Source organism: Dipodomys ordii, unplaced genomic scaffold (assembly GCF_000151885.1).
Source record: "Dipodomys ordii isolate 6190 unplaced genomic scaffold, Dord_2.0 Scaffold314, whole genome shotgun sequence".
In the NCBI taxonomy this organism is placed as follows: domain Eukaryota; kingdom Metazoa; phylum Chordata; class Mammalia; order Rodentia; family Heteromyidae; genus Dipodomys; species Dipodomys ordii.
Window position 1 is genome coordinate 88,887 of NW_012267530.1, and position 26,357 is coordinate 115,243.

Below are 26,357 nucleotides of genomic sequence, written 5' to 3' on the forward strand. Positions count from 1 at the left end.
CTCAGCTCACAACAATGTTTAGGCAGTGATGATCAGGATATATAAAGTTGTCCCACAGAATTATGGTGCAGATAAAACATTCCTATTTTTAGTGACCTTGTGATTGTTGTAATATCATAGCTTCACAGAGCTTGGCATGTTCATGGAGATGATGGTAGCTAGCCTAAGCTGCTGCTAGTTGCCTAAAATCTAGCAATACATTGATGTACAGTTTACATTTGATATGATAGTAAATGTGTTTCGTAATATTCTTGAATTCTATATGTCTGAATATATGTTTCATTATGTCTCAATGTTTCTGGGAGATTTGTTGGCAGCATTTTCCATTAGGCTTGGGTGTATTTGTGTTTTCATCTCTAGCATTCCTCAGATTTGATCTTGGAGATCACAGCAAAGTCAGTTTCCATGATGTGTTATTCTCTGTGCTTTGTTGAAACCTCACAGTGGAAAGCAGAACATCAAGCAGACAGTCAAGGATGACTACAGACACAGACATGGAGAAGTCCCTGGGAGGCTGTCAGGGGATGAGCAGAAGTAGGGCAGACACAGAGGAGAGCTGGGGCAGGAAGAGCAGAGGCAGGGCCAATGCATTTGCTTACCAATGAATTAATTTAGTTATTATTATAAAGGATATACGTTAACAGGTACTGGTTATTATTCAATACAGATATACATTGTTAAATGACTAATAGTCTAAGTAGACACATGCTCTAAAGTATTGATGATTTTGTTTTGGTGAAATCTTTCCTTTCTTCATCTTTTTACAATGATTAGTGTTGTGCTATGAGATAGCAGCTCCTCCTGATGAGTTTTCACATCCAAATGAGGACCCAAGACACTACAGTCTCCATATGGACAGAGTAATGGATGTCTCCTGGTGAGATGAATGATTTGTCTCCACACCCACAAAAACTGTCCAGGGGAGAACCTCAGAACTTAGAAGTCTTCTTCCTAAAGCCTGTAGAGTGCACACACACGTTCTTGTTCAGGAAGTGAAGCTTGCTCTTCTCTGATCAGGATGTAATGGAGAACTAAACAAGGTCCTGTTTGAGCAGGTGGGGGTGTCCGGGATGCAGGGAACTCAGTCAGATTGCTGTGAGATCACCTGGCCCAGCCCCTCGTGCCCACGATGCGCGTGCACAGTAACAGTGCTCATGACAGAGCCACAGGGACCCGGCCTCCATCCCAGACGGGACATCCGCAGGACTCCAGAGCCATCGTGATGGAGGAAACCCCAGGACAGACGGGGCCCAGCAAGGTCAGTCTACATGCATGTGGCCTGTTGTCTGTCCAGTCCAACCCAGACTCCTCATGTCCACTTCCATGTCCCCTGGAGGACAGCAAGAGGCCCTGGTCAGGGGAGACTGAGGAGTCCACCAAGTTTTCCCAGGGTGCCATAGGCTGAGCTCCAGGGGTATGGCCGACCCCTGTCTTTTATGACTTGGGTCCCCAAGTACATTTGGTGGCTGGACAAACAGAAAAGCAGAATGAGAATATGAGAGTCACTGAGGAAGAAAGTGAATGAATGGAGCAATTCTGTTAGGTCAGTTCTGAACCCCTGAGCAGTGCTACAGGCAGAGTGAAGAGGGCAGCATTTGAGGCCTCTTAAGAGTCATGGGTCAATGGGCTGTGCTCTCTTTCTCTCTCTCTCCCTCCGTCTCTCTCTCTCTCTTTCTGTCTCTCTCTGTCTCTGTCTCTGTCTCTCTCTCTCCCTTTGTCTCTTTCTGTCTCTGGGTCTCTGTTTTTTCTGTACTGTTTTGAACTCAGGGCTACTATTTTAGGCACACACATGCATTTCAGCCCTCTCTGCAGCTTTTCTGATGTTATTTATTTTCTGGTCGTGTGCTGTGGTTTTGCCTGGGGCAGGTTCCAGACAGTGATTTTACACTTGCCTCCTGTGTAGCTGGACTCACAGGAAACAGCTGCCACATGTAACTTATTGATGAGATGGGTTCTCATTAAGTTTTTGCCCATTTGGCCTCCACAAATACTCATTTTTCTCTCCTCCTCCCAAGTCTCTAGGATTACAGACACCAGTCATCATGCCAGGCGGTTTCCCTCTTGTTCACAGAACAAATTCTGACTCTGTGAATCCTGGGATCTTTGTCCTGAGTCTCATGGGGTCACCAGGATCTCTCAGTTTCTTCAGGATCAAATACTGGTCACCAGTGCAGAGTCATATTTGCTTTCACTGTGATACTCTGTTCATTCTTAACAGTCTCAGCAAAGGACTGGAGACATCACAGAGGAGTGTGTGTCATGAACTCAGGAGAGATGCTGTCACACTGTGGACACAGAGGCAGGGCAGACAGCAGGAGAGCAGCCCTGGGCTCTGTGTGCAGCTGCTCCTGAGCTGACCTGGCTCCAAGCTGTGCCGAGCGCCCCCTGCTGGTGCTGAGCGCCCTGCAGGGAGGTTTGTGTCTGGCCCACACTGGATTTCCTGCACTATGTCTCTAGCACAGTAATAGAGGGCCATGTCCTCCACTCTCAGGCTGTTCATCTACAGGTAAAGTGTGTTCTTGCTATTGTCTCTGGAGATGGTGAACCGGCCCTTCACAGAGTCTGGGTAGTTTGTGCTACTACCACTTGGATTAATTTCTCCAAGCCACTCAGACCTCTTTCCTGGAGCCTGGCGGATCCAGCTCATCCAGTATCTACTGAAGTCGAATCCGGAGGCTGCACAGGAGAGTCTCAGGGAACCCCCAGGCTGCACCAAGCCTCCCCCAGACTCCACCAGCCACATCTCACACTGCACACCTGCAAACAGAGAATCCTGGTCAGCAATGGTCACACACATCCACTGTTCCTCCCACTCATGTCCATTTGCACACTCAGTATCCCTTGTTCCCCATAAATCACCTTTCAACAGAGCAACAAGGAGAACCCAGCGCAGCCCCAGCTCCATGGTGGTGGTCTGTGCTCAGTCACTGGTGGAATCAGCTCACAGAGCTCAGGTCAGGGATGGGCTGGTTTTCATGGGCAGAGGGACGTCCTATTTGAATGTCCTCTGCTACAAAGCAGCTCTGGGGGGAAGTCTAGAGATTGGGCTCCCAGAGAAGAGGTGACTGTGCTGGAGGAGTTTGGTGACAATGGTCACCTTGGAGACATCATGACGCACTGACCATGCGCTGTGGTTCACACTGTACCTGCAGCTCCTTGGGAGCCTGAGGCAGAGTGTGAGGACATTGAGAGCTGTCTGGGGTGCAGAGGGACACACATGTCCTCTCACTCTGTCATTGTTCCTGGTGATCGTTCTGTCAGCATTTCTGATCACACACAAAACACAAAGTTCAACACGCCTGTGACCTCCTTGTGCACACGCAAGAGTGTAAAACAATGGTGAATTGTTTCCCCTTGGCAGCATCTGCTGTGGTATGAGCTCCATGCCTGGTCTCGTCCTGCACAGCCAAGGAGGGCCCACAGTTCCTGGTGTGTTCCAGGAGAATGGTGCTCATCTGTGAGCTCTGCAGAGCCTCCTTCCTGAGCCAAGATCAGGTGTGGCTTTGTTGCACTTTACTTCATTCTGACCATCAACGCAGACGGCCAGGGTTCAGGCAGATCCTTGACAGTGGTCTCTTGTGTATCAGTTTTGTAACCTATTTTTCTCATTCATATGTATTGTATATGTGTAACAATATCATATGTACCCTGTACTTGTAATAACCTCAGTGAGTCACACATGTACCAAAGCATAGGTAAAGGATTATTTGGTAAGTATCAACAAATGACTTGCATTTTCTTTGAATTATTTTATCAACTCTTTGACAGTTTCCTTGAATCAGTCTTTCAATTCATTGGTTGCAGTGATTCGTAGTGCTGGACAAGATGGTGAGCTGAAGGTGAACAACACTTTTGTCCATGAACAAGAATCCACTGACACAAAGGTGAGCAGATTCTGAGGAGGAGAGGAATGGAGAAGCAACAGGGAGTTCTTGGGGACCCAGGACATGGCAGAGAAGCAGTCAGGGTGGAGAAACTGTGGCACTGAGCTCTGACCTGTGTGCAGCTCTCCTGCTGGGGAAGAGAGCTGAGCCATCAGCAGGTACCATCAGGTGTGCTCACAGAGGGACTGCCAGCTCTGCTGTGGGACACATGGGCTGAGGACCCGTTAACTAGCAAAAACCCTGAAATCAAAGGAACAGAAAGAAATCACCAACCCTTCTATAGGAGGCTGGCTCAGTAGGATGAGGGCTAGTAAATGAGGGAAGGTGTCAGGTTTTGACTTTGAGTCCCAATCATGAATCAAAAAGAGAAAGGAAAGCTGGACACTTGTGGCTCACACCTGGCATGCTAGCTACTGAGGAGGCTGAGATCTGAGGATCATGGTTGAAAGCTTGCCTAGGTAAGAAAGGCCCTGAAACTCTTATTTCCAACGAACCTCCAGAGAACTGGATGTTGTGCTATAGCTCAAGTGGTAGAGTGCTCGCCTTGAGCTGAAGAGCTGTGGGACAGCGCCCAGGTCCAGAGTTCAAGCCCATGACTGGAAAAAAAAAATTATAGAGAAAAGAAAATTGAGGCGTGACTCAAATGATAGAGAAACAGCCCTGAATGAGAAAGCAGGAGAGTGCAAGGTCCCTGTTTGTGCAAAAGTGCACAATAAAAATGCTTATAAACACATGAGAGATACCGAGTGTTGGGGGCCAAAATGGGTCATGTAAAGCAGGCAGGCTGACAGCGAGAATGTAAATGAGAACGTGACTGGAAGTTATACCAGGGTCCATGAGCACGCAAACACTAGAAATGCCATCGATTCCAAACTCCAGTAATGTCCAGTGGCACATTTGTTTCTTATCTTCAGTTGCTGTGGCATTGTTTACATCAGCAAGCCAGGAGATTAACCCAGGTGTCCATGAGAGAAGGAATGGAGAAAGGAAATGTGGTGTCTTTGCAAAACAGGAGATTGTTCATCCATGGAAGGAGGAAGTCCTGGATTTGTGACAACATAGATGACTCTGGGGAGTTCACGGGAAGTGTGGTAATGCAGCACAGAAAGACAAAGGAGGGCTTTTGACACCTGTGTGGTCTGTATTTGTGAAAACGTGTAAGTCAGCAGACCTAAAGCAACCTCACTGTCAAAGAATGGAACCTGTGCGTGGTGTACGACCTTCGCTCTGCTTTGACAATGGTCCCACAGCAGACACCCCAATCAGGGATGACACCCCAGAAATGCTCCGTGTTCTTGCAGACTAGACCAGAAACAGTAGAATTTATCTTGAAAGGAGTGGATAACACAAATGTACATCAACCAGGTGACATAGCAGATAGTTTCATGGGGGATTTATACATATAGCTGAAGACCTGAGGGGAGGAGAGGGAGGAAGGGAGGGACACAGCACAATTGTCCTTGCCCAGGATCCCCTGAATTATAGATTCAGCTTTGCCCTCAGAGAGCTCAGTCTGGATCTAGTCTCCAGTCCATCAAGCCCAGCATCCATCCTCACAACACCAAACGGGATGTCTGGTTGAGGAGCTGTTCAGGGACCTGGATGTATTCACAGAGGAAAGACAGTAGGGAACATGGAAACCTCACTTCCCATTCCAGGGATTGAAAAGTATTTACGCATTGACATCCACACATGTAAATATTGCATACACAATTACTTACATATATATACACATGTGATATACCTATGTAAATGCCTTATATGTATATACACACAGATAGTTGTGTATGGTGTATTTGTATGTGTACATACACATTGACACACCCATCATATATACAAACTATAGGCTGGCATGTGTGAATATGTATGAATTATATACACACATAATTTAGACCAACACACACACATGTACACTCTTACCTATGAGTTTTCAAGACCAGGTATGGACTAGTTCAATTGGAAAGATACTTTTCTAGTCTTTCTTTTTTTGAAGTCAAATATTAAAACTCAAATTGGTGCCTGATGCTTTTACTCATTGTTTAAAGGTCTGCCAACAGAGCCACACCTGCAAGCCTGGAGATTCTTTGCACAATGTGGACCACATTTTATTTCTGACACACAATGTAAATCCACTCACACTGTGTGCATGTGAGTACATAACAGGGCTGGAAATGTTTCATTTGGGCAGCACAGGTACTGATGTTTTCTTCAACTCAAGGCCCCAGGCCTGCTATGAAGGTGTTCTAGCACTGGGCAGAGTTCCAGTCTGTGATGGTATCAGTGCCATTTTTGAGAAGGGTCTGGTGATTTTGGTCATATTCTCAACTGGAGCTCCATCTTCCTATGTGAAGTTTCCATCTGGGGATTATAGGCACATGTCAGCACACTGAGTGTCTTTCTATGAGATGGAGTCTCATGAACTGCTTGGCCTGGCTGTGCTGGCCTGGTGAGCTCCTCAATCTCAGTCTGCAGGAGCTGCAGGGCAGGGCTGTCACACACACACACACACACACACACACACACACACACACACACACACACACACACACCACAGCAAATGGTTGAAAAGAGTTCCAGAAACTTGCTAGAATAGATCTCCACCTTCAAGCACCCTGCGCTCTCTCTCCAGAACAGCTAGCCTTATGTGCCTGGACCATAGGCACCTGTCCTGGGCACTGTAAGCACAGCAGTCCCCTTCCTGTGTCCGGTACGGTACTGTAAGAGCCTCTCGAGCCTGTGAGATGCTGGCTTGGCAGAGAACAGTGAGGCTGAACTCTGGAGGTCTGAAAATGGAGGCACCTGGAGAAAGGCCCTCAGGTCTGGGCTGGGGAGGGCCAGTATGTGATCTTCACACACGCATCTGTGACCCAGTGATCTGCAGTGCTTTAAACTACTGGGCTATGAATTTGTTATGTTTTCTCTTCTTGGCCAAATATGTACATTTCCATCATCAGTGTTTGACAGCTACATAGCTACTCTACCTGAAACCTTTGTTTTCCTGGTTCCTGTCATGTTTACCTGACCAGTCCCTGAGCCCTGGTCATTCAGTGAATTCTAGTTGTGAGTGTGCTGACACACTTCATTAGTGAACAATTCTGTATTCAGAGTCAGCCAGAACTAACTTCTATCATGACATATAAAAGCCTGCAGGCTGTATTATTTGTGTCTGTTCTGGGTTGGAGCCCAGGACCTGGACCCAGTTCATGAACTGTTGCTGAAGGCTAACATCTTACCACTTGAGCCACAGCTTCACTACTGCCATCTTGGATCATTAGATTTGAGCAACACAGACTTGCCTGGACAGGCTGGCTTCCCACATGAGCTTCAGATGTCAGACCCCGGAATAGCTAGGATCAGAGGCTTCACTTTTCTTTTTAAAGCAGAGCTGAGGATCTCTTCATGAACATTTTCCAAGGAAGCTGAGATGTGAACTTAGAGAAGAAACAGGAAACCACCTGAGACCCTGAGGGGAAGAGGAAAGCCCAGAGGCTGCCAGGAAAGAGCAGCAGCTGCACCTTCCTGATGCTCGGGGCCAGCACAGAGCTGAGGCCCAGCCTGAGATCTTGTGCAGGAGGCCCCTGTGGCTGTGCCTCTGTGGTTTCTAGCACAGTAATAGGTGGCTGTGTCTGCAGAGTCCACGCTGTCCAGTGTGAGGAACACCTGGCTGTTGGAGCTGTCCTTGGAGATGGAGAGCCGGCTCTTCAGGGCTGGGTTGTAGGACTTACCATCATCCCACCACACATTTGCCAGCCACTCCAGGGTCTTCCCTGGGGGCTGCCGGATCCAACTCACAGCCACACCAGTAGTGCTCAGAGAGAATCCTGAGATGGAGCAGGTGAGGCTGAGGGTCTGGGAGGGTGGCAGCAGCCCAGGTCCAGACTCCTTCAGGGCGATCTGGGACAGGGCCCCTGTGGAGAAACACCAGGAGGAGGTGAAGCAGGGTCAGGGGAGCACAGAGACTTCCCACCCCAGGGCCCTGAGCAGAGCACTCACAGGAAGGGAGAGTGAGCAGCAGGAGGGTAGAGCACAGCCTGTCCATGCTGTCCTGTCCACAGCCGTCCTCAGCCAAGCTAGGTGCTGGTCTTTTCAACCCAGGCGTGGGAGGGGCCGGGTGCATTTGCATTCCTCTCACCTGGGTGCTGACTCCACCTCCTCCACTCAGGCCTCATGGCTCAGGAGGGGGAGGCTGAGAAGGGCAAGTCTGGTGCACTGTTGGATGGGGACGGCCAGTGACACTCAGAACCAGGTTCTGAGCAGAGCTTTGGTTCAACGCTGTGGTTCAGAGGCAGTGAGGCTCTGGGCCTCTCTCTGGAAGACAGGGTCCTGTCCCCAGACTTTAAGGCAGAGACCCTGCACCTGGTTCAATCTGGAGAGGGTGGGTGAGAGACCAAGAGAGATGGAGCTCATTTTGTCCTCAGAGGAGGAGGCTGTGTCTAGGGCAGGCAGGGAGGTTCCTCCGTGTCCTGCAGCTCTTGACCAGCAGTGCTTCACATTCACTCAAGTAAGAGGGCTCACATAAGGAAGCTCCATGCGGACACCTGGCCAGCTCCCCAGATGAAGCACAATGAGCATGTGCCAAGTTCCCCAGCAGGCAGCAGACACGCTGAACACTCCACCTGTGTGTTTGTGTATTTGGTGCAATTGGGAAACTCTCGTGTTTCACTCATATTTATTTGAGAGACACATGGAGAAACTTAAAAGTTCTTTCATATCACATCTCACGTTTGAACCTGGAGGTTTTATCAGGTGACACATCACTGATTGAAGTTGATCTTCAGTCCTCAATGAGGTAACATCTCACCGTGTAACATAACCTGTTGTCCTTAGTGACACCTTCACCAGGTGACAAGCACAGAGAGAAGACACAGCTGACCTCAGGAAGGACTTCCTGAGCAGGCCTGAGGTTGGACTTTGGAGTCCCAAGGTTTCCTGTGGATCTCGTGGGCTGAGGTGGCTGATGGTGGCATGCAGTGGTGAAGATTGGAGTCTGTGTGGCACCATGGACCATGCTGGGTCATTTTGTCTGATACGTCTGACTGACATGCAGCTGTCCTGAACTGGGAGGTCTGACCACCACACTTGGGCTCACATGGTGGGTCGAGGCCCTTTGTCATGTGGGCTGAGCTCATACGTCTCAGCCTGGGACAAGTGTGTGCAACAGAGTGAACCAGGAATGTCTGAAAGGCCTGGACTGCCGCTGGGCTCAGGAAACCAGTGCAGCCACCTGATTCCTTGGTGTTCCACCAAGGTGTTCTCCTCATTCTGTAGAGATGCAAGGCAAAGGCAGAGTCTGGGCAGCTGCTGGCCCAGCACAGTGCCCATGGGGAGGAAGACAGAACTCTCTTCACAAGACGGTGACAGCTGGAGACTCGCATCGCCAAGGCTCCTGTAGGAAGGCACTCTGCTCAGCAGGATGCAGGCTCACACCTGTGCTCTGTCCACTCTGCTTTTATCCAGGGGATTCTGCTGCTCAGGGACACAGGGAACAGCAGCCAGGATATTACTGCTGATTAGCTAAGAGGCTGGGGCAGAGCCCTCACAGGAGATGCTAACTCTGATAGTGATGTGAAGATCCATGGAAGCAGAGTGAATGTCACTCAGGTAGACAGGATTCCTATGAAATGTGATGTGTAAGAAAGCAGACAGAGAGGAAGAAGGAGGAGCAGTAGGAAGCAGAGGTGGAGAAGAATAGAGAACAGAAGGAAACATTAAAAGGAAGTGAGGATGGGAAGAAGAGCAGGAGGAAAACTATTATAATTATCTCAAATGTAAGGGGAGGTAGAAAAAGTGAAGGACTGGTCTGTGAGTTCATACAAGTAGAAATCCCAATTTTAGTTTTTCACTGAAAAAGTAGAAAAGGCAGCTAGTTAGCTTTTGTCTCTACACCCTAGAATTCCATCTCTCTCGCTCATTTAAGTCCATCCACAGGTAAAACTTCATGTACTGGATAATATTGTCCAAAAGAATCTACTCATTACCAGAGTTAGGAAATGGTAACTGGTCTGGACAACATCTTAATAATGACAGTAAACTTATATTAAAAACTGCATGTACTAACTGTTGGGGAACAAAATATCTTCATATTTGGTGTTCCACAAATATATAATCACCTGAAATGTGCACTTATTTCTGTAAGCAAACATAAAAATAAAACTTAAACCATTCATGTCCAATTTAAATGTAAACATATCCTGACAAGCCCTGGACTATTGCTCCACTGTTATACTAAAGAATATTTCAAACTCTCTTCCAATAAAAAGGAATTAAAATCATCTGGTACTGTGGCTTATGACTATAATCCCAGCTTCCTGGGAAGCTGATTTGTGAGGATCATGGTTTGAAGCCAGCCCCGGGTAGGAAAGTCCATGGCACTAACATCTCCATTAACTGCCAAAGTGTGTGTGTGTTGTATTGTACATCTGCACCTTCCCCAGCCCCAGGCACAGGCCTGAGAATATAAACTACTATTTCTAGTTGACTTCCTGGTTCACTCTGAACAAATCTGTGTTTGCACTGCCCTCTAGTGCTGACGTAATGACAGCACACCAGCAGTGACTCCCAGCAAAGCTAGACTTCAGCAGCCTCCTGGCAGGCAGAGTGGAAGTGACCAGCAAGCACTGCAGAGAGGAAGGAACTGAGCCAAGGCCCGGAACAGCCCCGGTGCCCCTCAATGGACGAATGGACGGAGTGGTATAGGAGCACCATGGAATTACTCATCCACTAGAAAGAATGATTTTACCTCATTCACAAAGAAATGCACAGGCCTGGCAAAAGTTAGCTTAAGTGAGGTAAGTCAGCCCATAGAGACAAGGATGCAAGTTCTCCCTCCTGTGTGGAAGCCCGATCTAATCCATACATGTGCCCGTGAACACAAATGGGATTGTGTACAAGTGCACACAGATGTGTTACCTGACTCTGGTGTCTGCAATGCAAATGGTGTAATTCCTTAGAATACTAGCTGACACTCCAAGATGAATACCAGGCACTAGCTCTGGAAAGGTGTTGGAGGGGAAGGGGAGGGGTGAGAAAGCAGCCATGATATCAATGCATCGCTGAGGAAACTAAACAAATGAGGGGAGGGGAGGGGTTGGGAGCCTGAGGAGAATGATGAAAGGGTCACTTTGCTCAAGGAGGATTGTTCGTATGAACAGATCTGCTGAGGAGTCACTTCTTTGTACTACTTAAAGATAGTAAATATAAGTTTACTAAAGAAAGCAGCTTGTGTTTCTCTTTCCTATTTTTCTGCTTTGTCAGTCGTGGGTTTGAAATCAGGGCCTGAGTGCTGTTCTAGAGCTCTCTTTGCTCAAGGCTAGCTCTTGACTCCTTTGAGCCACAGTGCCACTTTCAGTTTTTGAGTGGTGAACTGGACATGAGTCTCACAGGACTTTCCTGCCAAGGTTGGCTTTGAACCATGATCCTCAGGTCTTAGCCTCCTGAGCAGCCAGCATTACAAGGCATGAGCCACTGGTGCTCAGCTCACCTTTGAAGTTCTAGAAAGAGAAGGAAAAACATAGGTTGATAAGATGGACTGGAATAAATACCTGGCCCTCGATTGTCTAGAGGATATCATTTGTCAGCCAGTATGGAACGGTCAGATATGGAGAATCATGTCCCATGTCAGTTATCACATCCCCCTGTAGTTTAGATCTAATTCCCACATATCAGAAGAACGTGAGCCATTTTTCTCTCTGAGCTTGGCTTACCTCATCACACAGTTTGTTCTAGGTCCATCCATTTCCCTGCAGATGACAACTTTGTTCTTTCTACTGGCTGTGTAAAATGCCCTTGTGTGTAGGTACCACAGCTTTGGATCCACTCCTTCATTTGGGTGTCTGGGCGGTTTCCACATCTTGGCTATTGTGATTAGCGTGTCAATGGACATGGACGGGCAGCTGTCCTCATATCCTGGCTCCAGATGTCAGGGTCGGTGCCCAGGAGGGCTATGGCTGGGTCTAGGGAGGCTCTGTCTTTCAACAAATATGTAATGGTCACATATGGAGAACTTATGTCAACCCCCCTCCCGCTTACACAGACACACACACAGAGACACAGACACAGACACATACACACTGAGTGGGGACGTGCATCTGGGCTGATTCTATACCTTAACCTGATGACTCCAAAGCTTCCTGGTTTGTAATCTTCTGTATAAATTCCCAGGAGTGGAATTGCTGGACTACAGAACAGTTTAATGTTAATTTTCTTTAATATTTACAATGTTATTGAAAAGCTCATATACAGAGGGGTTACAGTTACCGAAATCAGGTGATGAGGACATTTCCATTTGAACAGTGTCACACATTCCCGCATTTCCAGTTTTTCTCCTCCTGACTCTCTTTCCTTCCCCCACAAAGTGGAGATTATCTTGCTTCCTGCACACATCTGTGTCCACATGGATACAGAACGGATGCTTCCCGAACAAGTGAATACTTGGTCTGATTATCCACAAAAACTGTCCGGAGAAAACCTCAGAACTGGCAAGTCTTCCTAAAGCCAGTAGAGTTCACACACAGGTTCTTGTTCAGGAAGTGAAGCTTGCTCTTCTCTGATCAGGATGTAATGGAGAAATAAAGAAGGACCTGTTTGAGCAGATGGGGGTGTCTGGGATGCAGGGAGCTCAGTCAGATTGCTGTGAGATCACCTGGCCCAGCCCCTCCTGCCCACGATGCACGTGCACAGTGACAGTGCTCATGACAGAGCCACAGGGACCCGGCCTCCATCCCAGATGGGACATCCACAGGACTCCAGAGCCATCGTGATGGAGGAAACCCCTGGACAGACGGGGCCCATTAAAGTCAGTCTACATGCACATGGCCTGTTATCTCTCCAGTCCAACCCAGACTCCCTGTGTCCACTTCCATGTCCCCATGGAGGACAGCAAGAGGCCCTGGGCAGGGGAGACTGAGGAGTCCACCAACATTTCCCAGGATGCCTAGGCTGAGCTCCAGGGGTATGGCTGACTCTGTGTTTTATGACTTGGGTCCCCAAGTACGTTTGGAGGTTGGGCAAAGAGAAAAGGAGGCTGAGAGTATGAGAGTCACTGAGGAGGAAAATGAATTAATGGAAGAATCTGAAGCCCCATGCCCAGTGCTACAGGTGAGGGAGAAAGGAAGGATTTGAGGCCTATTAACATTCCTGAGTTAGTGAGCTGTGCTGTTTCTGTCTCTGTATCTGTCTCTGTGTCTGTATCTGTCTCTCTGTCTCTTCTATATTGAACTCAGGGCCTCTTTTGTGAGGCTCAAACCTGCCAATTTAACCTTGTTACAACTTTTCAAATCTTAGTTATTTTCTGGTACTGTGCTGTGGTTTTGCCTGGGGCAGGTTCCAGACACTGATTCCACACTTGCCTCCTGTGTAGCTGAAATCACAGGAAACAGCTGCCACATTCAGCTTATTGATTGGGATGAGGTCCTCAAAATCATTTTTCTCTCCTCCTCCCAAGTCTCTAGGATTACAGATACCAGTCACCATGACAGGCGGTTTCCCTCTTGTTCACAGAACAAATTCTGACTCTGTGAATCCTAGGATCTTTGTCCTGAGTCTAATGAAGTCACCAGAGTCCCTGACCTTCTTCAGGATCAAATACTGGTCACTACTGCAGAGCCATTTTTGCTTCCACCGTGATACTCTGTTCATTCTTAACAGTCCCAGCAAAGGACTGGAGACATCACAGAGGAGTGTGTGTCATGAACTCAGGAGAGATGCTGTCACACTGTGGACACAGAGGCAGGGCAGACAGCAGGAGAGCAGCCCTGGGCTCTGTGTGCAGTTGCTCCTGAGCTGACCGGGCTCCAAGCTGTGCCGAGCGCCCCCTGCTGGTGCTGAGCGCCCTGCAGGGAGGTTTGTGTCTGGCCCACACTGGATTTCCTGCACTGTGTGTCTAGTACAGTAATATATGGCCGAGTCCTCCACTCTCAGGCTGTTCATCTGCAGGTAAAGTGTGTTCTTGCTGTTGTCTCTGGAGATGGTGAAGCGATCCTTCACAGAGTCTGCATACTCTGTGTCACTACTATCATCACTGATATTTAAGAACCATTGAGGCCTCTTCCCTGGAGCCTGGCGGATCCAGTGCATGTAGTAATCACTGAAGTCGAATCCGGAGGCTCCACAGGAGAGTCTCAGGGACCCACCAGGCTGCACCAAGCCTCCCCCAGACTCCATCAGCTGCTCCTCACACTGCACACCTGCAAACACAGAGAATCCTGGTCAGCAATGGTCACACACATCCACTGTTCTTCTCACTCATGTCCATTTGCACACTCCGTATCCCTTGCTCCCCATAAATCACCTTTCAAGAGAGCAACAAGGAGAACCCAGCACAGCCCCAGCTCCATGGTGCTGGTCTGTGCTCAGTCACTGGTGGAATCAGCTCACAGAGCTCAGGTCAGGGATGGGCTGGTTTTCATGGGCAGAGGGACGTCCTATTTGCATGTCCTCTGCTATAAAGCAGCTCTAGGGCAGAAGTCTCAGGAGGGCAGTGCACAGAGGAGATGCAGGCGGAAGACAGAGTTTGTTAGTTGAGTGGACAAACTATTAATTGGCTTCAAGAAAAACTATTGATTGAATCTGAATTTCTTTAAGAAGCTTTAACTCTGCCTCTGTTAGTAAGACTGCTGAGCCATTTGCTTTTCAAAAAATATTCCCTTTTCCTTTTGTCTTGTTTGTTACTGTGTTTATATTTGGGATGGTAAGGGGGTCACATATAAGCTGGAACAAGGAGGAACAAACACAATAGTGATACTCAGCAGACACTGTGGAAAATAAACTGGAAATCTTATGGGTGGGGACAGGAGGGAAGGATTGGGAGAGAGCAAAAGAAGGGGAAAATGGCTCATACAGAACTGCACAGTTTGTACCTGATTCACATAACTGTAACCGCACTGTACATCAACTACACAAAAAATAATTTTAAAAAATTCAATAAAAAATTAAATAAAACATTTTGATATTTAAGTCGTTCTATAAAGGCGTTGCCGTTCGGTGAGGCAGTTTATGAGTACACTGAGGCTTGATCAATGTCACACCTTTCAGCATTCCTGCCTACCTCTCCAACCTCCTCTTCCCTCTCTCTAATTAGTATTTAGGACATGTATGCTGACATCATTGAACAAAGCAGTTCATGGATACAAGGCATGTGGATCTGTGTCATTCCTTCCTCACCTTTCCCCTTTGACCCACCCTTAGCTCAGTGTTCTCAATTCTGTGGCATAGGCACTGTATTCTTGCCTGTGTTCTCCACGTTGTCTCCTTCATCCTTCTAGCATTTGCCCCTCATCTCTCCACTCCCAGTACCCACTTTCTGGTGCTTACTTTGTTGGTCTTTGATTTAGTCTTTGTGAAGAGCTGTACTCTTTGATCTCTCCATAGGGTCTATTGTATGTGTCTCCCAGTGAGACATATAACAACAGCAGGAGAGGACCATTAGCATCATTGTTCTGGGAAGCAGGGATGACCTGAGCTCTCTGCTCTTATTGCACATGGAGCACTGCTCTCTTCCATGAACATTGTGAGAAACCTGTCAGCCAGGAAGGTGGCCACGCTAGACCCAGGTCCCCACCGCTACATTGTCCCTCTTTCTCAATTGTCTCTGAAGAGCCTTTTCTCCAGGCCTTTACACAAACACAGACTTGATACTGTGGCATGGCAGCCTGGCTTTTGAGTGACCCAGGACTGGAAATACCCCTGGCAGATCAATGTGGCACATTACAAGCCTAGCCTGTTGAAGGCTGCAGTGGAGGTGTTGTATGGATGGAATGAAATTGCTCACTAATTCCTCTCTGGCAACCTGGGTGGATGAGTGGGAACAGCCCAGAGAGGATGACATTCCACCACAGAGGCAGCATCTGCAGCAGGCTCTGTGGGAGGTTCTAGATCTCTTCCTGATGGCCAATCGCAGGAGCTCCCACCCACCCTGCACCTCCACAGCCCACGTGCTCCAGGAGGACCTGGCCCCAGCCGGTCCTCAGTCCCATGTGCACAGGCTCAGGACAGTGAGATGATGCAGGTGAAATCCCAAGTGATGACTGTTTTTACACTCATCCATGTCCCCTTAGCTACAGATATCCCCTGAGCTTCCCGCCAGAGTCCATAGAGTGGAGGACAGGACGGTCCAGGGCACGCAGCCTGGGGACACCAGTGAGTTCTTCCCAGGCATGCAGGAGCCAGGGCCACAGCCTCATTGACCTCCAGGTCCTGGTACTGGGCCTGGGTCTAGAAACTGAATACAGGCCACGTGTGCAGGGGATTTAGCGTGAAGGACAGGTGTGGACAACACAGACAATTAAGAACACATGAGTCCTTCTAGAATCAAGCAGTGACCAGATCCAGAACTGTGGCTGAGAATCCCATCCAACCTCGTCATCTGCAGACCCCAGGGCCACCTGCTCATCACACCTGCAGCTGACGGGGGCTCAGCGCCTGCTGGCCTAGTCTGCTGCACCTGTGTGTCTGGGCGCCCACTGGTTCCTCTCACTGTGCCTTGCACAGTAACACAGGGCCTTATCCTCAGTTCTCAGGCTGCTCATTTGCAGGTACAGTGTGCTTTTACTGTTGTCTCTGGAGATGGTGAACCGGCCCTTCACAGAGTCTGCGTACCATGTGCTACCACCATCTGTATTAATTTCTTCTATCCAGTCCAGTTCCTTCCCTGGAGCCTGGCAGATCCAGCTCATGAGGAATTACTGAAGGTGAATCCAGAGACTGCACAGGAGATTCTCAGGGACCCCCCAGGCTGTACCAAGCCTCCGCCAGACTCCACCAGCTCCACCTCACACTGCACAACTGCAAACACAGAGAATCCTGGTCAGCAATGGTCACACACATCCACTGTTCCTCCCACTCATGTCCATTTGCACACTCAGTATCCCTTGTTCCCCATAAATCACCTTTCAACAGAGCAACAAAGGAGAACCCAGCGCAGCCCCAGCTCCATAATGATGGTCTGTGCTCAGTCACTGGTGGAGCAGCTCACAGAGCTCAGGTCAGAGATAGGCTGGTTTTCATGGGGAGAGGGACATTCTACTTGCATGTCCTCTGCTATAAAGCAGCTCTGGGGGAAGTCCAGAGGTTGGGCTCCCAGAGCAGAGGTGACTGTGCTGGAGGAGTTTGGTAACAATGGTCACCTTGGAGACATCATGACACACTGACTATGTGCTGTGGTTCACACTGTATCTGCAGGTCCTTGGAAGCTTGAGGCAGAGTGTGAGGACATTGAGAGCTGTCTGGGGTGCAGAGGGACACACATGTCCTCTCTCTCTGCCATTGTGCCTGTTGATCGTTCTGTCAGCATTTCTGATCACACAAAACACAAAGTGCAACATGCCTGTGACCTCCTTGTGCACACGCAAGAGTGTGTAACAATGGTGAATTTGGTTCCACACTGGCAGCATCTCCCGTGGTATGAACTCCATGCCTGGTCTGGGCCTGCACAGCCAAGGAGGGCCCACAGTCTCTGGTGTGTTCCAGGAAAATGGTGCTCATCTTTGAGCTCTGCAGAGCCTCCTTCCTGAGCCGAGATCAGGTGTGGCCTTGCCGCATTTTACTTCATTCTGACCACCAACCAGGATGGCCAGAGTTCAGGCAGAGGCTTGATAGTGGGCTCTGGTGTATCATTTGTTATAATCTATTTTTCTCATTCATATATATTGTGTATTTGGGACGAAATCATGTCTATTGTGAACTTGTAATAACCTCAGTGAGTCACACTCATAACAAAACATAGGTAAATGAGTATTTGGTAACTATCAACAAGTGACTAGTGTCTTCTTCAAATTCTTTTATTAACCCTTTGATAGTTTCCTTGCATCAGTCTTTCGATTCATTGGTTAAAGTGATTCCTAGTGCTGGACAAGATGGTGAGCTGAACGTAAACAACACTTTTGTCCATGAACAAGAATCCACTGACACAAAGATGAGTAGATTCTGAGGAAGAGAGGAAAGGAGAAGCGACAGGGAGTTCCTGGGGACCCAGGACATGGCAGAGAAGCAGTCAGGGTGGAGACACTGTGGCACTGAGCTCTGACCTGTGTGCAGCTCTCTGCTGGGGAAGAGAGCTGAGCCGTCAGCAGGTAACATCAGGTGTGCTCACAGAGGGATTGCCAGCTCTGCCATGGGACACATGGGCTGAGGACCTGTTAACTAGCAAAAACCCTGAAATGAAGGAAACGAAAGAAAATCATCAACCCTGGTGTTGGGGGCATGGCTCAGTTTTTAGGCGGTTAGTCAATGAGAGAAAGCATCAGGTTCTGACTTTGAGTCCTAGTCATGGATACAAAAGGGAAAAGAATATTGAGGCCTGACTCAAATGGGAGAGAACCAGCCCTGAGTGAGAAAGCAGAGGGAGAGTGCAAGGTCCCTGTTTGTGCAAAAGTGCACAATAAAAATGCTATAAAACATGAGAGATACCGAGTGTTGGGGGCCAAGATGGGTCATGTAAAGCAGGCAGGCTGACAGTGAGAATGTAAATAAGAACATGACTGGAAGTTATACCATGGTCCATGTGCACACAAACACTAGAAATGCCATAAGATTCCAAACTCCAGGAATGTCCAGTGGCATATTTGTTTCTTATCTTCGGTTGCTGTCATATTGTTTACATCAGCAAGCCAGGAGATTAACCCAGGTGTCCATGAGAGAAGGAATGGAAAAAGGAAATGTGGTATCTTTGCAAAACAGGAGATTGTTCATCCATGAGAAGGAGGAAGTCCTGGATTTGTGACAACATAGATGACTCTGGGGAGTTCACGTGAAGTGTGGTAATACAGGCTCAGAAAGACAAAGGAGGGCTTTTGACACCTGTGTGGTCTGTATTTGTGAAAACGTGTAAGTCAGCAGATTGTAAGCTTCCTCACTGTCAAAGAATGGAACCTGTGCGTGGTGTACCATCCTTAGCTCTGCGTTGACGATGGTTCCACAGCATTTGTGTGCATTGTCACGTTGCACTCTAAGTGTGAATATGCATCGTTTTAATTGTCAATGTTACGTCAAGGAAATAGAAATAATTACAAAACTTTCTGACCTTGAGAACTTTTAGCAAAGTGGTGAGAAGGACACCAAATGTCACCATCTCAGCAGGAGCAGGGCACCATCGCCCTCCCTCCCTTTTTCCCAGCACCTGACACTCTCGGGGGCTTGGTCATCTGGAGCATGTGGGCTGATCCCTCTCCTGAGCGGGGCCTAGACACCAACAGCCCCTCCACAAGGTGAGCCTTAACTTTCTCGATGCTCTTCCTGATCTGTTATTTGAACTGACACTAAACAGAGTGGGCAGCCTGTCAGGTTTACTGCATGTATCTCTTGTATACTGTTTAGATCCTGTTAAACAGTTATATCCTCAAGCATTTATCAATTCTTAATGGCGTTTTCTCTGGGTTCTGGAATGTTCAGTCCAGAGTGGTCATTTATGTCCACACATGTTGCAATATGCAGTGCCTGGGGACAGGACAGTAATGGACACAGGTCTGGAATCAGGTTTGGGATGCCTGGGGCCTCTGAAGCCTTCCACCAGCTTCAGGTGCCCTGGGGCCATTTTACAAGGTATTTATTGAGTAGGGTGCAGGGCGTACCTCAGAGAGTGAGTCACTAGCACCAACCATGTGGTATAATCCCACGCCAGTGATAATGAGCTCTTTATCTTAAGAGGACAATGTAAGCAGTAATTGAGTCTTCTTTAGCCTAAGCTTCCAGAAAGCCTGGTGTGAAATTAGCTTACACCAGCATAGAAATCTGCATTCCTATCAAGTCAAGACTGAATGACCTTTTCAGGATAGTCTCAGTGCTCTGAGGGTTCATGTGGGAGGTGGCAATGCATCCTCCCTATCCTTTTGGGTCTCATAGCTTGAGTTTTGGGAGCTCTCACGACATAGCAATGGCATTATATGCCCTTAAATTCCACTTCTGTGTGCAATCCTTCAGTAGCAGATACACATTGGAAAGACCCACATAATTCAATCTTCATGTCAGCCAATATGGTGGAAGGATGACACTGATAATGCCTGGAAGCCTGGAACTATCAAAGTACGGGGCGGTGGGTTTGCTGGTGGGTCCAAAGGCTCAGTGGACATCTGCCTACCAGCCCGGAAATTAAAGCCCAGAAATGAACAGACAATCACCCAAAGTCCAGGAGGCTGTGCAGGGATCTTCAGGAGGATGAGGAAATCTATAGCCTCAGGGAGAACAGGGAGAACCAGGTTGACACCGATCCACCCTGGGGCAAATAAGGAAGTTTTCTCAAGAAGCAGGAGGAGCTTATAGGAGAATGGAGAGGAAATCAACAGGAAGAATCTGTACCAATGGTGGTGGTATTCAGACTGCTAATGTCTGTGTGGGGACTCCTATTCTGGGTAAACTGTTGTATGGAAATGTGGTGTGATATGTAACAACTCAGTGTTGAGCTGGAGAAAGGCTTTGCCATCCTGGAGGCCAAATCTGAGTTCCACAGCTTGGTGTCTTTACTGGGGTGTCTGCGGTCACCATGGCTGTGGCACACACAGGCACCAGGATCCCAGGTCAGCACAGCACTGCACCCCTCCTGCTCCACACACACTCAGCAGGTACCTGGAGGGTGCTGTCTCCTGGTGAGGAGAAGGGTTTGTGTACTGTCCAAATGATTCCACAGGATGAAACCTTCACAGGTGGAAGACGCCTTTCCTAAGCCATGGAGTTCAGACAAAAAACCTTCCTCAAGAAATGAGCCTTGTTCCTTCCTGGTAATGGTGTGGTGAGGGAACAGGGCATGATTTGTCTTTGTCTCAGAGATGGGAGTATGAGAGGAGAGTGAGGAACAGCACCACAGGGGCCAGGATGCAGGGCAGACGACTCGGGAGGCTTCTCTTCTCAGCACAAGGTTCAGGGTGAGCAGCAGTGCCCGGACAGTGCACAAAACCAGGACTCATGGACACCTGCCCTCGGTCCTGGACAGTGCACAATGCCAGGACTCACAGACACCTGCCCTCAGTCCTGGACAGTGTACTACACCAGGACTCACAGACACCTGCCCTCCGTACTAGACAGCGCACAATTCTAGGACTCACAGACACCTGCCCTTGGTCCTGGACCTCCCAGCAGAAACAGGCAGCCCATGTGCCCATTTCCCCAGAGCTGCGGACGGTGGAGGTGAAATCATGTGTTCAGAGTGGACAAGGGTGAGCTCTGCATCCACATCCCACGACTCCTGGTCAGCCTCCCTCCAGACCTGACATCCACATCCATTCCCAAAGAAGGCCTGCTGAGAGGCAGCAGGAGAGGGCTGATGCACGCAGGCTGAGACATGGCACCGGCACGTTTCCCAGGTCTGCAGAAGCCCCGGCCTGAGCAACACCTGACCCCAGGTCCCCACCTGACCTGGGGTTCAGTCCACACACAACGGCCATTTCTGGCTGAACAGAGAAAAGACACATGGAACAGAGTCTTTGAGCAGGAAAATGAGTCCACTGACACTACCCCATTGTCTAGTCCTGAGCTGGATGTGCACAGGTGGGAATGGGAGAAAGGGAAGGTTTGCTAGCTCCAGGGGTGGTGGTCTGGCTTCTCCTCACAGGATTTGGAAGTACTGGGTTAGAACTCAGGCCTTTGCTCATTGGGCCATCGTGCCGTGACTGGGCCATGCCTCTCATTTTGCTGTCAGCTGTTATTCGGGCAGAGCCTTGGTGGTGACTGAGGCTGGGCTCGGAGCTCAAACACTGTGTCCATAGCTCTGATGTAGCTGGGGGGCCCAGCGGGCTTCAGACGTCACACCTAGCTCCTTGACTGATATTCAGCCTGGCTAGTATTTTCACTGGCTGGATTCAAACTACAATCCTCTCAGCCCCACTTCCCACACAGCCTGGATTGCAGGGAGTACCCCGTGCATAGCCATGTCCCTCACGTTTTCAACAGAATTTCAGGGCCTCCTCAGCAGGTAATCCCAGACTGTCTCCCCAGGTCTGATGGGAAAGTGATCGTCAGGTCCCCTGGCCTTCCTCAGGTCCTGGGGACCACGGCTGGGTCGTTGCCATTTCCAGGGCGATGCATTGGTCTCACTGATGTGGGAATATGCTTTATCGTTTTAAGATCATAACAACATGATCACATTGTGAACTCAGAGATGCCACGGAGTGGCAGCCTCCCATATCTAGAGGGGATCCCTGGCAGTCGGCTGGACAGAGGGCAGCCAGATGGTGACAACAGCCCTGGGCTGCACGTTGTGTTCTGGATGGACTCAGAGCTTGGGTGTGCTGGGCGTCCTTGCGGGTCCCGTGCATCCATGCGGCAGGCTTGTGTCAGGGCTCACACCCGGTCTCCTCAGTGTGTCCTACACAGTAGTGCAAGGCTGTGTCCTCCGTGGTCACAGAGCTCAGCTACAGGGAACACTGCTCCTTGGAGGTGGGCACTGGCATGGTGACTCTGCTCTGGAGGCATGGGCTGTATGCGGTGCTCCCACATTTGTAGATGTGTCCAGTCCACTCCAGCGTTTTCCCTGAGGCCTGTTGTGTCCAGCTCCACAGTCACCATGCTGACGGAGTCACCAGAGACTGCACAGGAGAGGGACGGCATCTGCACGGGCCTCAGCAGGCCAGGGCCTGTCTCCTGCAGCTGCGCCTGGGACAGCCCAGCTGTGGCCAGAGGAGCAGCTGCGTCTCGGCCCAGACGCCGCATCCCATGCTCCTGCCCAGTCCCAAGTCACCACCATTGTGAGCTGCCAGCAGGAGCACAAAGACCACACCTGCTTCACGTTCACAAGGTCACAGCTGTCACGCGCAGACAGCATTTCTAAAGTGCGGAAGAGCCTGAATTTAAGCGAGGGTGTGACTTCTCCTGGTGTGTATGTGGGAATTTGCATGTGGGGGCATCCTGCTTGTGGCTGCATACGAGGGGCAGCGTCCCTGTCACCTGTCCCCTGAGAAGAGGTGACCACGGGTCTGTAGTCACCTCAGCCCTGTGACTGCAGCCTCACCTCCCTGGTCCTTGCAATTACCAAGAGGCATTCATGCTGAAACACCTGATTTTTCATCTAGATATGTAATATGTGAATGCAAACAGTGTCTTTCTTTATCACACAAACAAATACACACCTACACATACCTGTACACACACCTCACAGGTACATACATGCCCACAATACACAATCACACATATATACATAAACACACATATACGTACATACACAAAACCTTGGAACTTTGATCAGGAAGTAGATCCAATGAGTGTCAGTGGTGGGAAAGAGAAAGAACAAGCATGCAGAAGCAGGAGAATCGTTGTGGACCAAGTGTTATGGGATTGCAGGGCTTGTCCTGGTCTTCAGAGGTGTACTGAACTGGGAGAGAGATTGGTAGAAGTGACCACTCATGAGAAGAGCCTGCAGGATTGCATGAGGACACACGGTGGTAACTTGGGTAGTAAAGTTCGCCAGAATACATTCTAAGAATGATGGCATTCTAACTGTTGGACATCAGTCTTATTTTTCCTAAGAAAGAATTCCACCTGGTCCCACACAACCCATTCACTTTGGAGAATTGGGAGTTCAAGTGACAGGAAATCATGGAGGTTCTCAAGTGCAGCAAGTTTCCATGACCATCATTTTCACCGATTTTCCTAATGTAACAGAGCACAGCACCATGACGGGACTGTGAGATGGCGGTACATGGCTGTTGGTCCATTCATGACCTGGGTAAGTCACAGGAGTGTGTGTGGTCTTGGTACACCCATGTAACTCCATTTACTGCAATTCATTTGTGACCCCAGATAAGGTCACCGGGACTGTAGGAGGACATGGTACATCCATGTATGTCCATGTACTCTACTCCATGTATGACCCCACAGCAGGCTTTAGGTTCTGGGGAAGTCTGTGCATGGGTACACCTGGGAACCTGTGTAATTCTCTGATCTAGCCTCTGCATTTTGTCATGAACACCACCTGGTCTGTACATTCTGCTAAATAAAAATGGCACCGATTTTGTGGGTATTTCACAAGAATTAGATTTAATGTGTGATCAATGTTCCATATTGTAACAGAATAGGTTTTCTACAAGCAGAAATATTACAATGAGGATGAACCTGAAGTTAAACAAATATGGTTTATGAATTATTTTGGTTCTGCAATTGCATAGAGGTTGTTCCTTTTATGTGAATGTGTAAGGAAGAAAAGTGGTCCTGTGTGACGTGAATGTGTAAGGGAAGAAAAGAGGTCCATTGTGAAGTGAACGTGTAAGTGGAAGGGAAGAGATCTGATGTGAAGTGAATGTGTAAGAGGAAGGTAAGACGTCCCATGTGAAATGAATGTGTAAGGGAAGAGAAGACGTCCGTGTGAAGAGAACATGTAAGAGGAGGGGAAGAGGTCCTGGGTGAATATTCCCTGTGGAGTAGGTGTTTGATGAGCCTGTAGTCCCTTGTCTGGTTTACCAGTTCATAGGACACAAATAAGAGGAAACAGACTTTCAGGTTCTAGATGTATTCCCAGATGATGGACAGTGCAGGATATATAAAAACTCCTCCCCTCATATTTCAGTGAAAAGAGGGTCGATAAATCTCTGTGTTGTGTACATAGATGTGCATTGCAAATTTGCATATGAACATGTACATATAGACAGAAACTACATGAAAGCAAATTAGATTTGTATATGTATATAAATGTGTGAAGTTATACATAGAGTACACATTAGAGCAACATATACACACATATATATAACACACATGGAATAAACTTGTTCTACACACAAATACATGCGTGCATATCTACACAGCGTTATATACCTATGTATATCTAGAACAAAAAATGATCATCTTGATGCAGAAAAAGCTTTTGACAAACTCCAGCATCCTTTTATGCTAAAAGCTCTGTAGACAGGGGATCAGTTGACTGGAAAACGTGTTCACATGACTATTAGCTGGGAGTGTTTGCCCTGGCTTTATTCACTGGGAACCCCTTGCTGTCTGTGTTTTCTGAGAATGGTGATGGTGGAACCTTTCCCACATTCAGCATGGGCTCAGGTCTGCAGCCTTCTCCTCACAGCCCCAGGCAGCTGCCTTGCCTCAGGTTTCTGACACACTCAGGATGTGGGTGTGCACACTGTGCCTCGTACAGTCGTACATGGTCGAGTCCTCAGCTGTCAGCCTGCTCAGCTCCATGGAGGCTGTGCTGGAGGAGGTGTCTGCAGTCAGGGAGACCTTGCCCTGGACCTTCTGAGCATATTTGGTCTCACCATCTTCAGGGTCAATCCTTCCAATCCATTCAAGCCCCTGTCCTGACTACTGCCTCACTCAGTGCATATAATAGCTGGTGAAGGTATATCCAGAGGCCTTGCAGGCTAGCCTGACCAAGTCTCCAGGTCTCCACACTTCAGCCCCAGGCTGCTCCAGCTGGACCTGGGAGTGAACACCTGCAGAGGAGAGGGTAGGTGTGAACTCTCTGGTGAGGCTCTGGTCCTTTGGGGCTGGTCCTGGGCAGCACTCACCTGTAGCTGTGGCCACCCAGAAGAGGAAGCTCCAGTTCAGGTGCATAGTGGGCTCTGAGCTCTGGGTGTCACAGGAGAGGCGACAGCAGGCTGCTCTGGGAAGGAGCCTGTCTATATTGTCCACCGCAGGTGCTGCTTGTTTGCATATTCATGAAGCAGGTGCTTGTTAGCTCAAGACGTGACCTGGGTTTAGAGGGAGAGGGAGGGAGGCGGCCCTCTGATATGTGGGGCTGTGTGTGACCTCACTGAACTTGGAACCCTGGGAACCATGGTGGATGGACTCAGGTCTGCACAGCTTCGCTCAGGTATCTGTGCTGTCAATATGGTCACATCTCATTCCCATTTGCACAAACAGAATTCTGTGCAGTGCTCACAGACAGTCAGTGTTGATCACAGGTCCTTGAGTTCCTGTTGTTCCTGGTTGACCAGCTCAGTAAGCTGACCCCTCTCTGAGGAGTCCCATGTGTACCATGCAGGATTGGGTGTCCCTGGTCCCTGTGTTTGTTGGGGCTCCATCCAGGCTGCTAATGGAGGGCTCTACTCGGGGAAGGAGGCTGGGCCTCACCTGTGCAGGGGCTCCATTGCAGGACTGCCTCATGTTCAGTTCCAGACTCCACCACAGAACAAGTGCAGGATATCAGCTCTTGGCCAGGACACAGGTCAGCACCCTGTCCAGGACCCCATGAGCAAGGCTAAGACTGTCCTGTCCATCGGGGTGTCCAGTGTCTGAAGAGAGCTGGGCATGGCAGCAAGGCCAACAGCCTCCACTCAGAGTACAGTCTTTGCTGTACAGCCCCCAGAACCCCTCAGGAGGGAGAATGAATTCACCTGTGAAGGACCACAGAGGGGTATGGAGACTGCCTCTTCCAGCCGGTGATGGAAGTGTGTGTGTGTGCACTGTGAATATATACATGTGTGTACACTGTGAATATATACATGTGTGTACACTGAATATATATGTGTGTACATTGTGAGTATATATATATGTATGTGTATACTGTGAATATGTATGTGTGTACACTGTCAATATGTGTGTGTACATTGT

The 26,357-nt window shown here is 48.8% G+C and overlaps 1 pseudogene and 2 gene segments (V, D, J or C); all 3 read right to left on the reverse strand.

Moving 5' to 3' along the window:
- Positions 1 to 2,257: 2,257 nt before the first annotated feature.
- On the reverse strand, positions 2,258 to 2,953 carry LOC106001545 (annotated as a pseudogene).
- A 154-nt stretch (positions 2,954 to 3,107) lies between these two features.
- On the reverse strand, positions 3,108 to 7,978 carry LOC106001546. The segment is given in 4 exon segments: positions 3,108 to 3,164; positions 5,071 to 5,186; positions 7,400 to 7,792; positions 7,878 to 7,978. Coding segments are annotated over 4 exon segments (612 nt in total).
- Positions 7,979 to 8,969: 991 nt separating this feature from the next.
- Positions 8,970 to 14,249, reverse strand: LOC106001547. The segment is given in 4 exon segments: positions 8,970 to 9,146; positions 10,178 to 10,192; positions 13,758 to 14,068; positions 14,173 to 14,249. Coding segments are annotated over 4 exon segments (549 nt in total).
- Between the last annotated feature and the right edge of the window lie 12,108 nt (positions 14,250 to 26,357).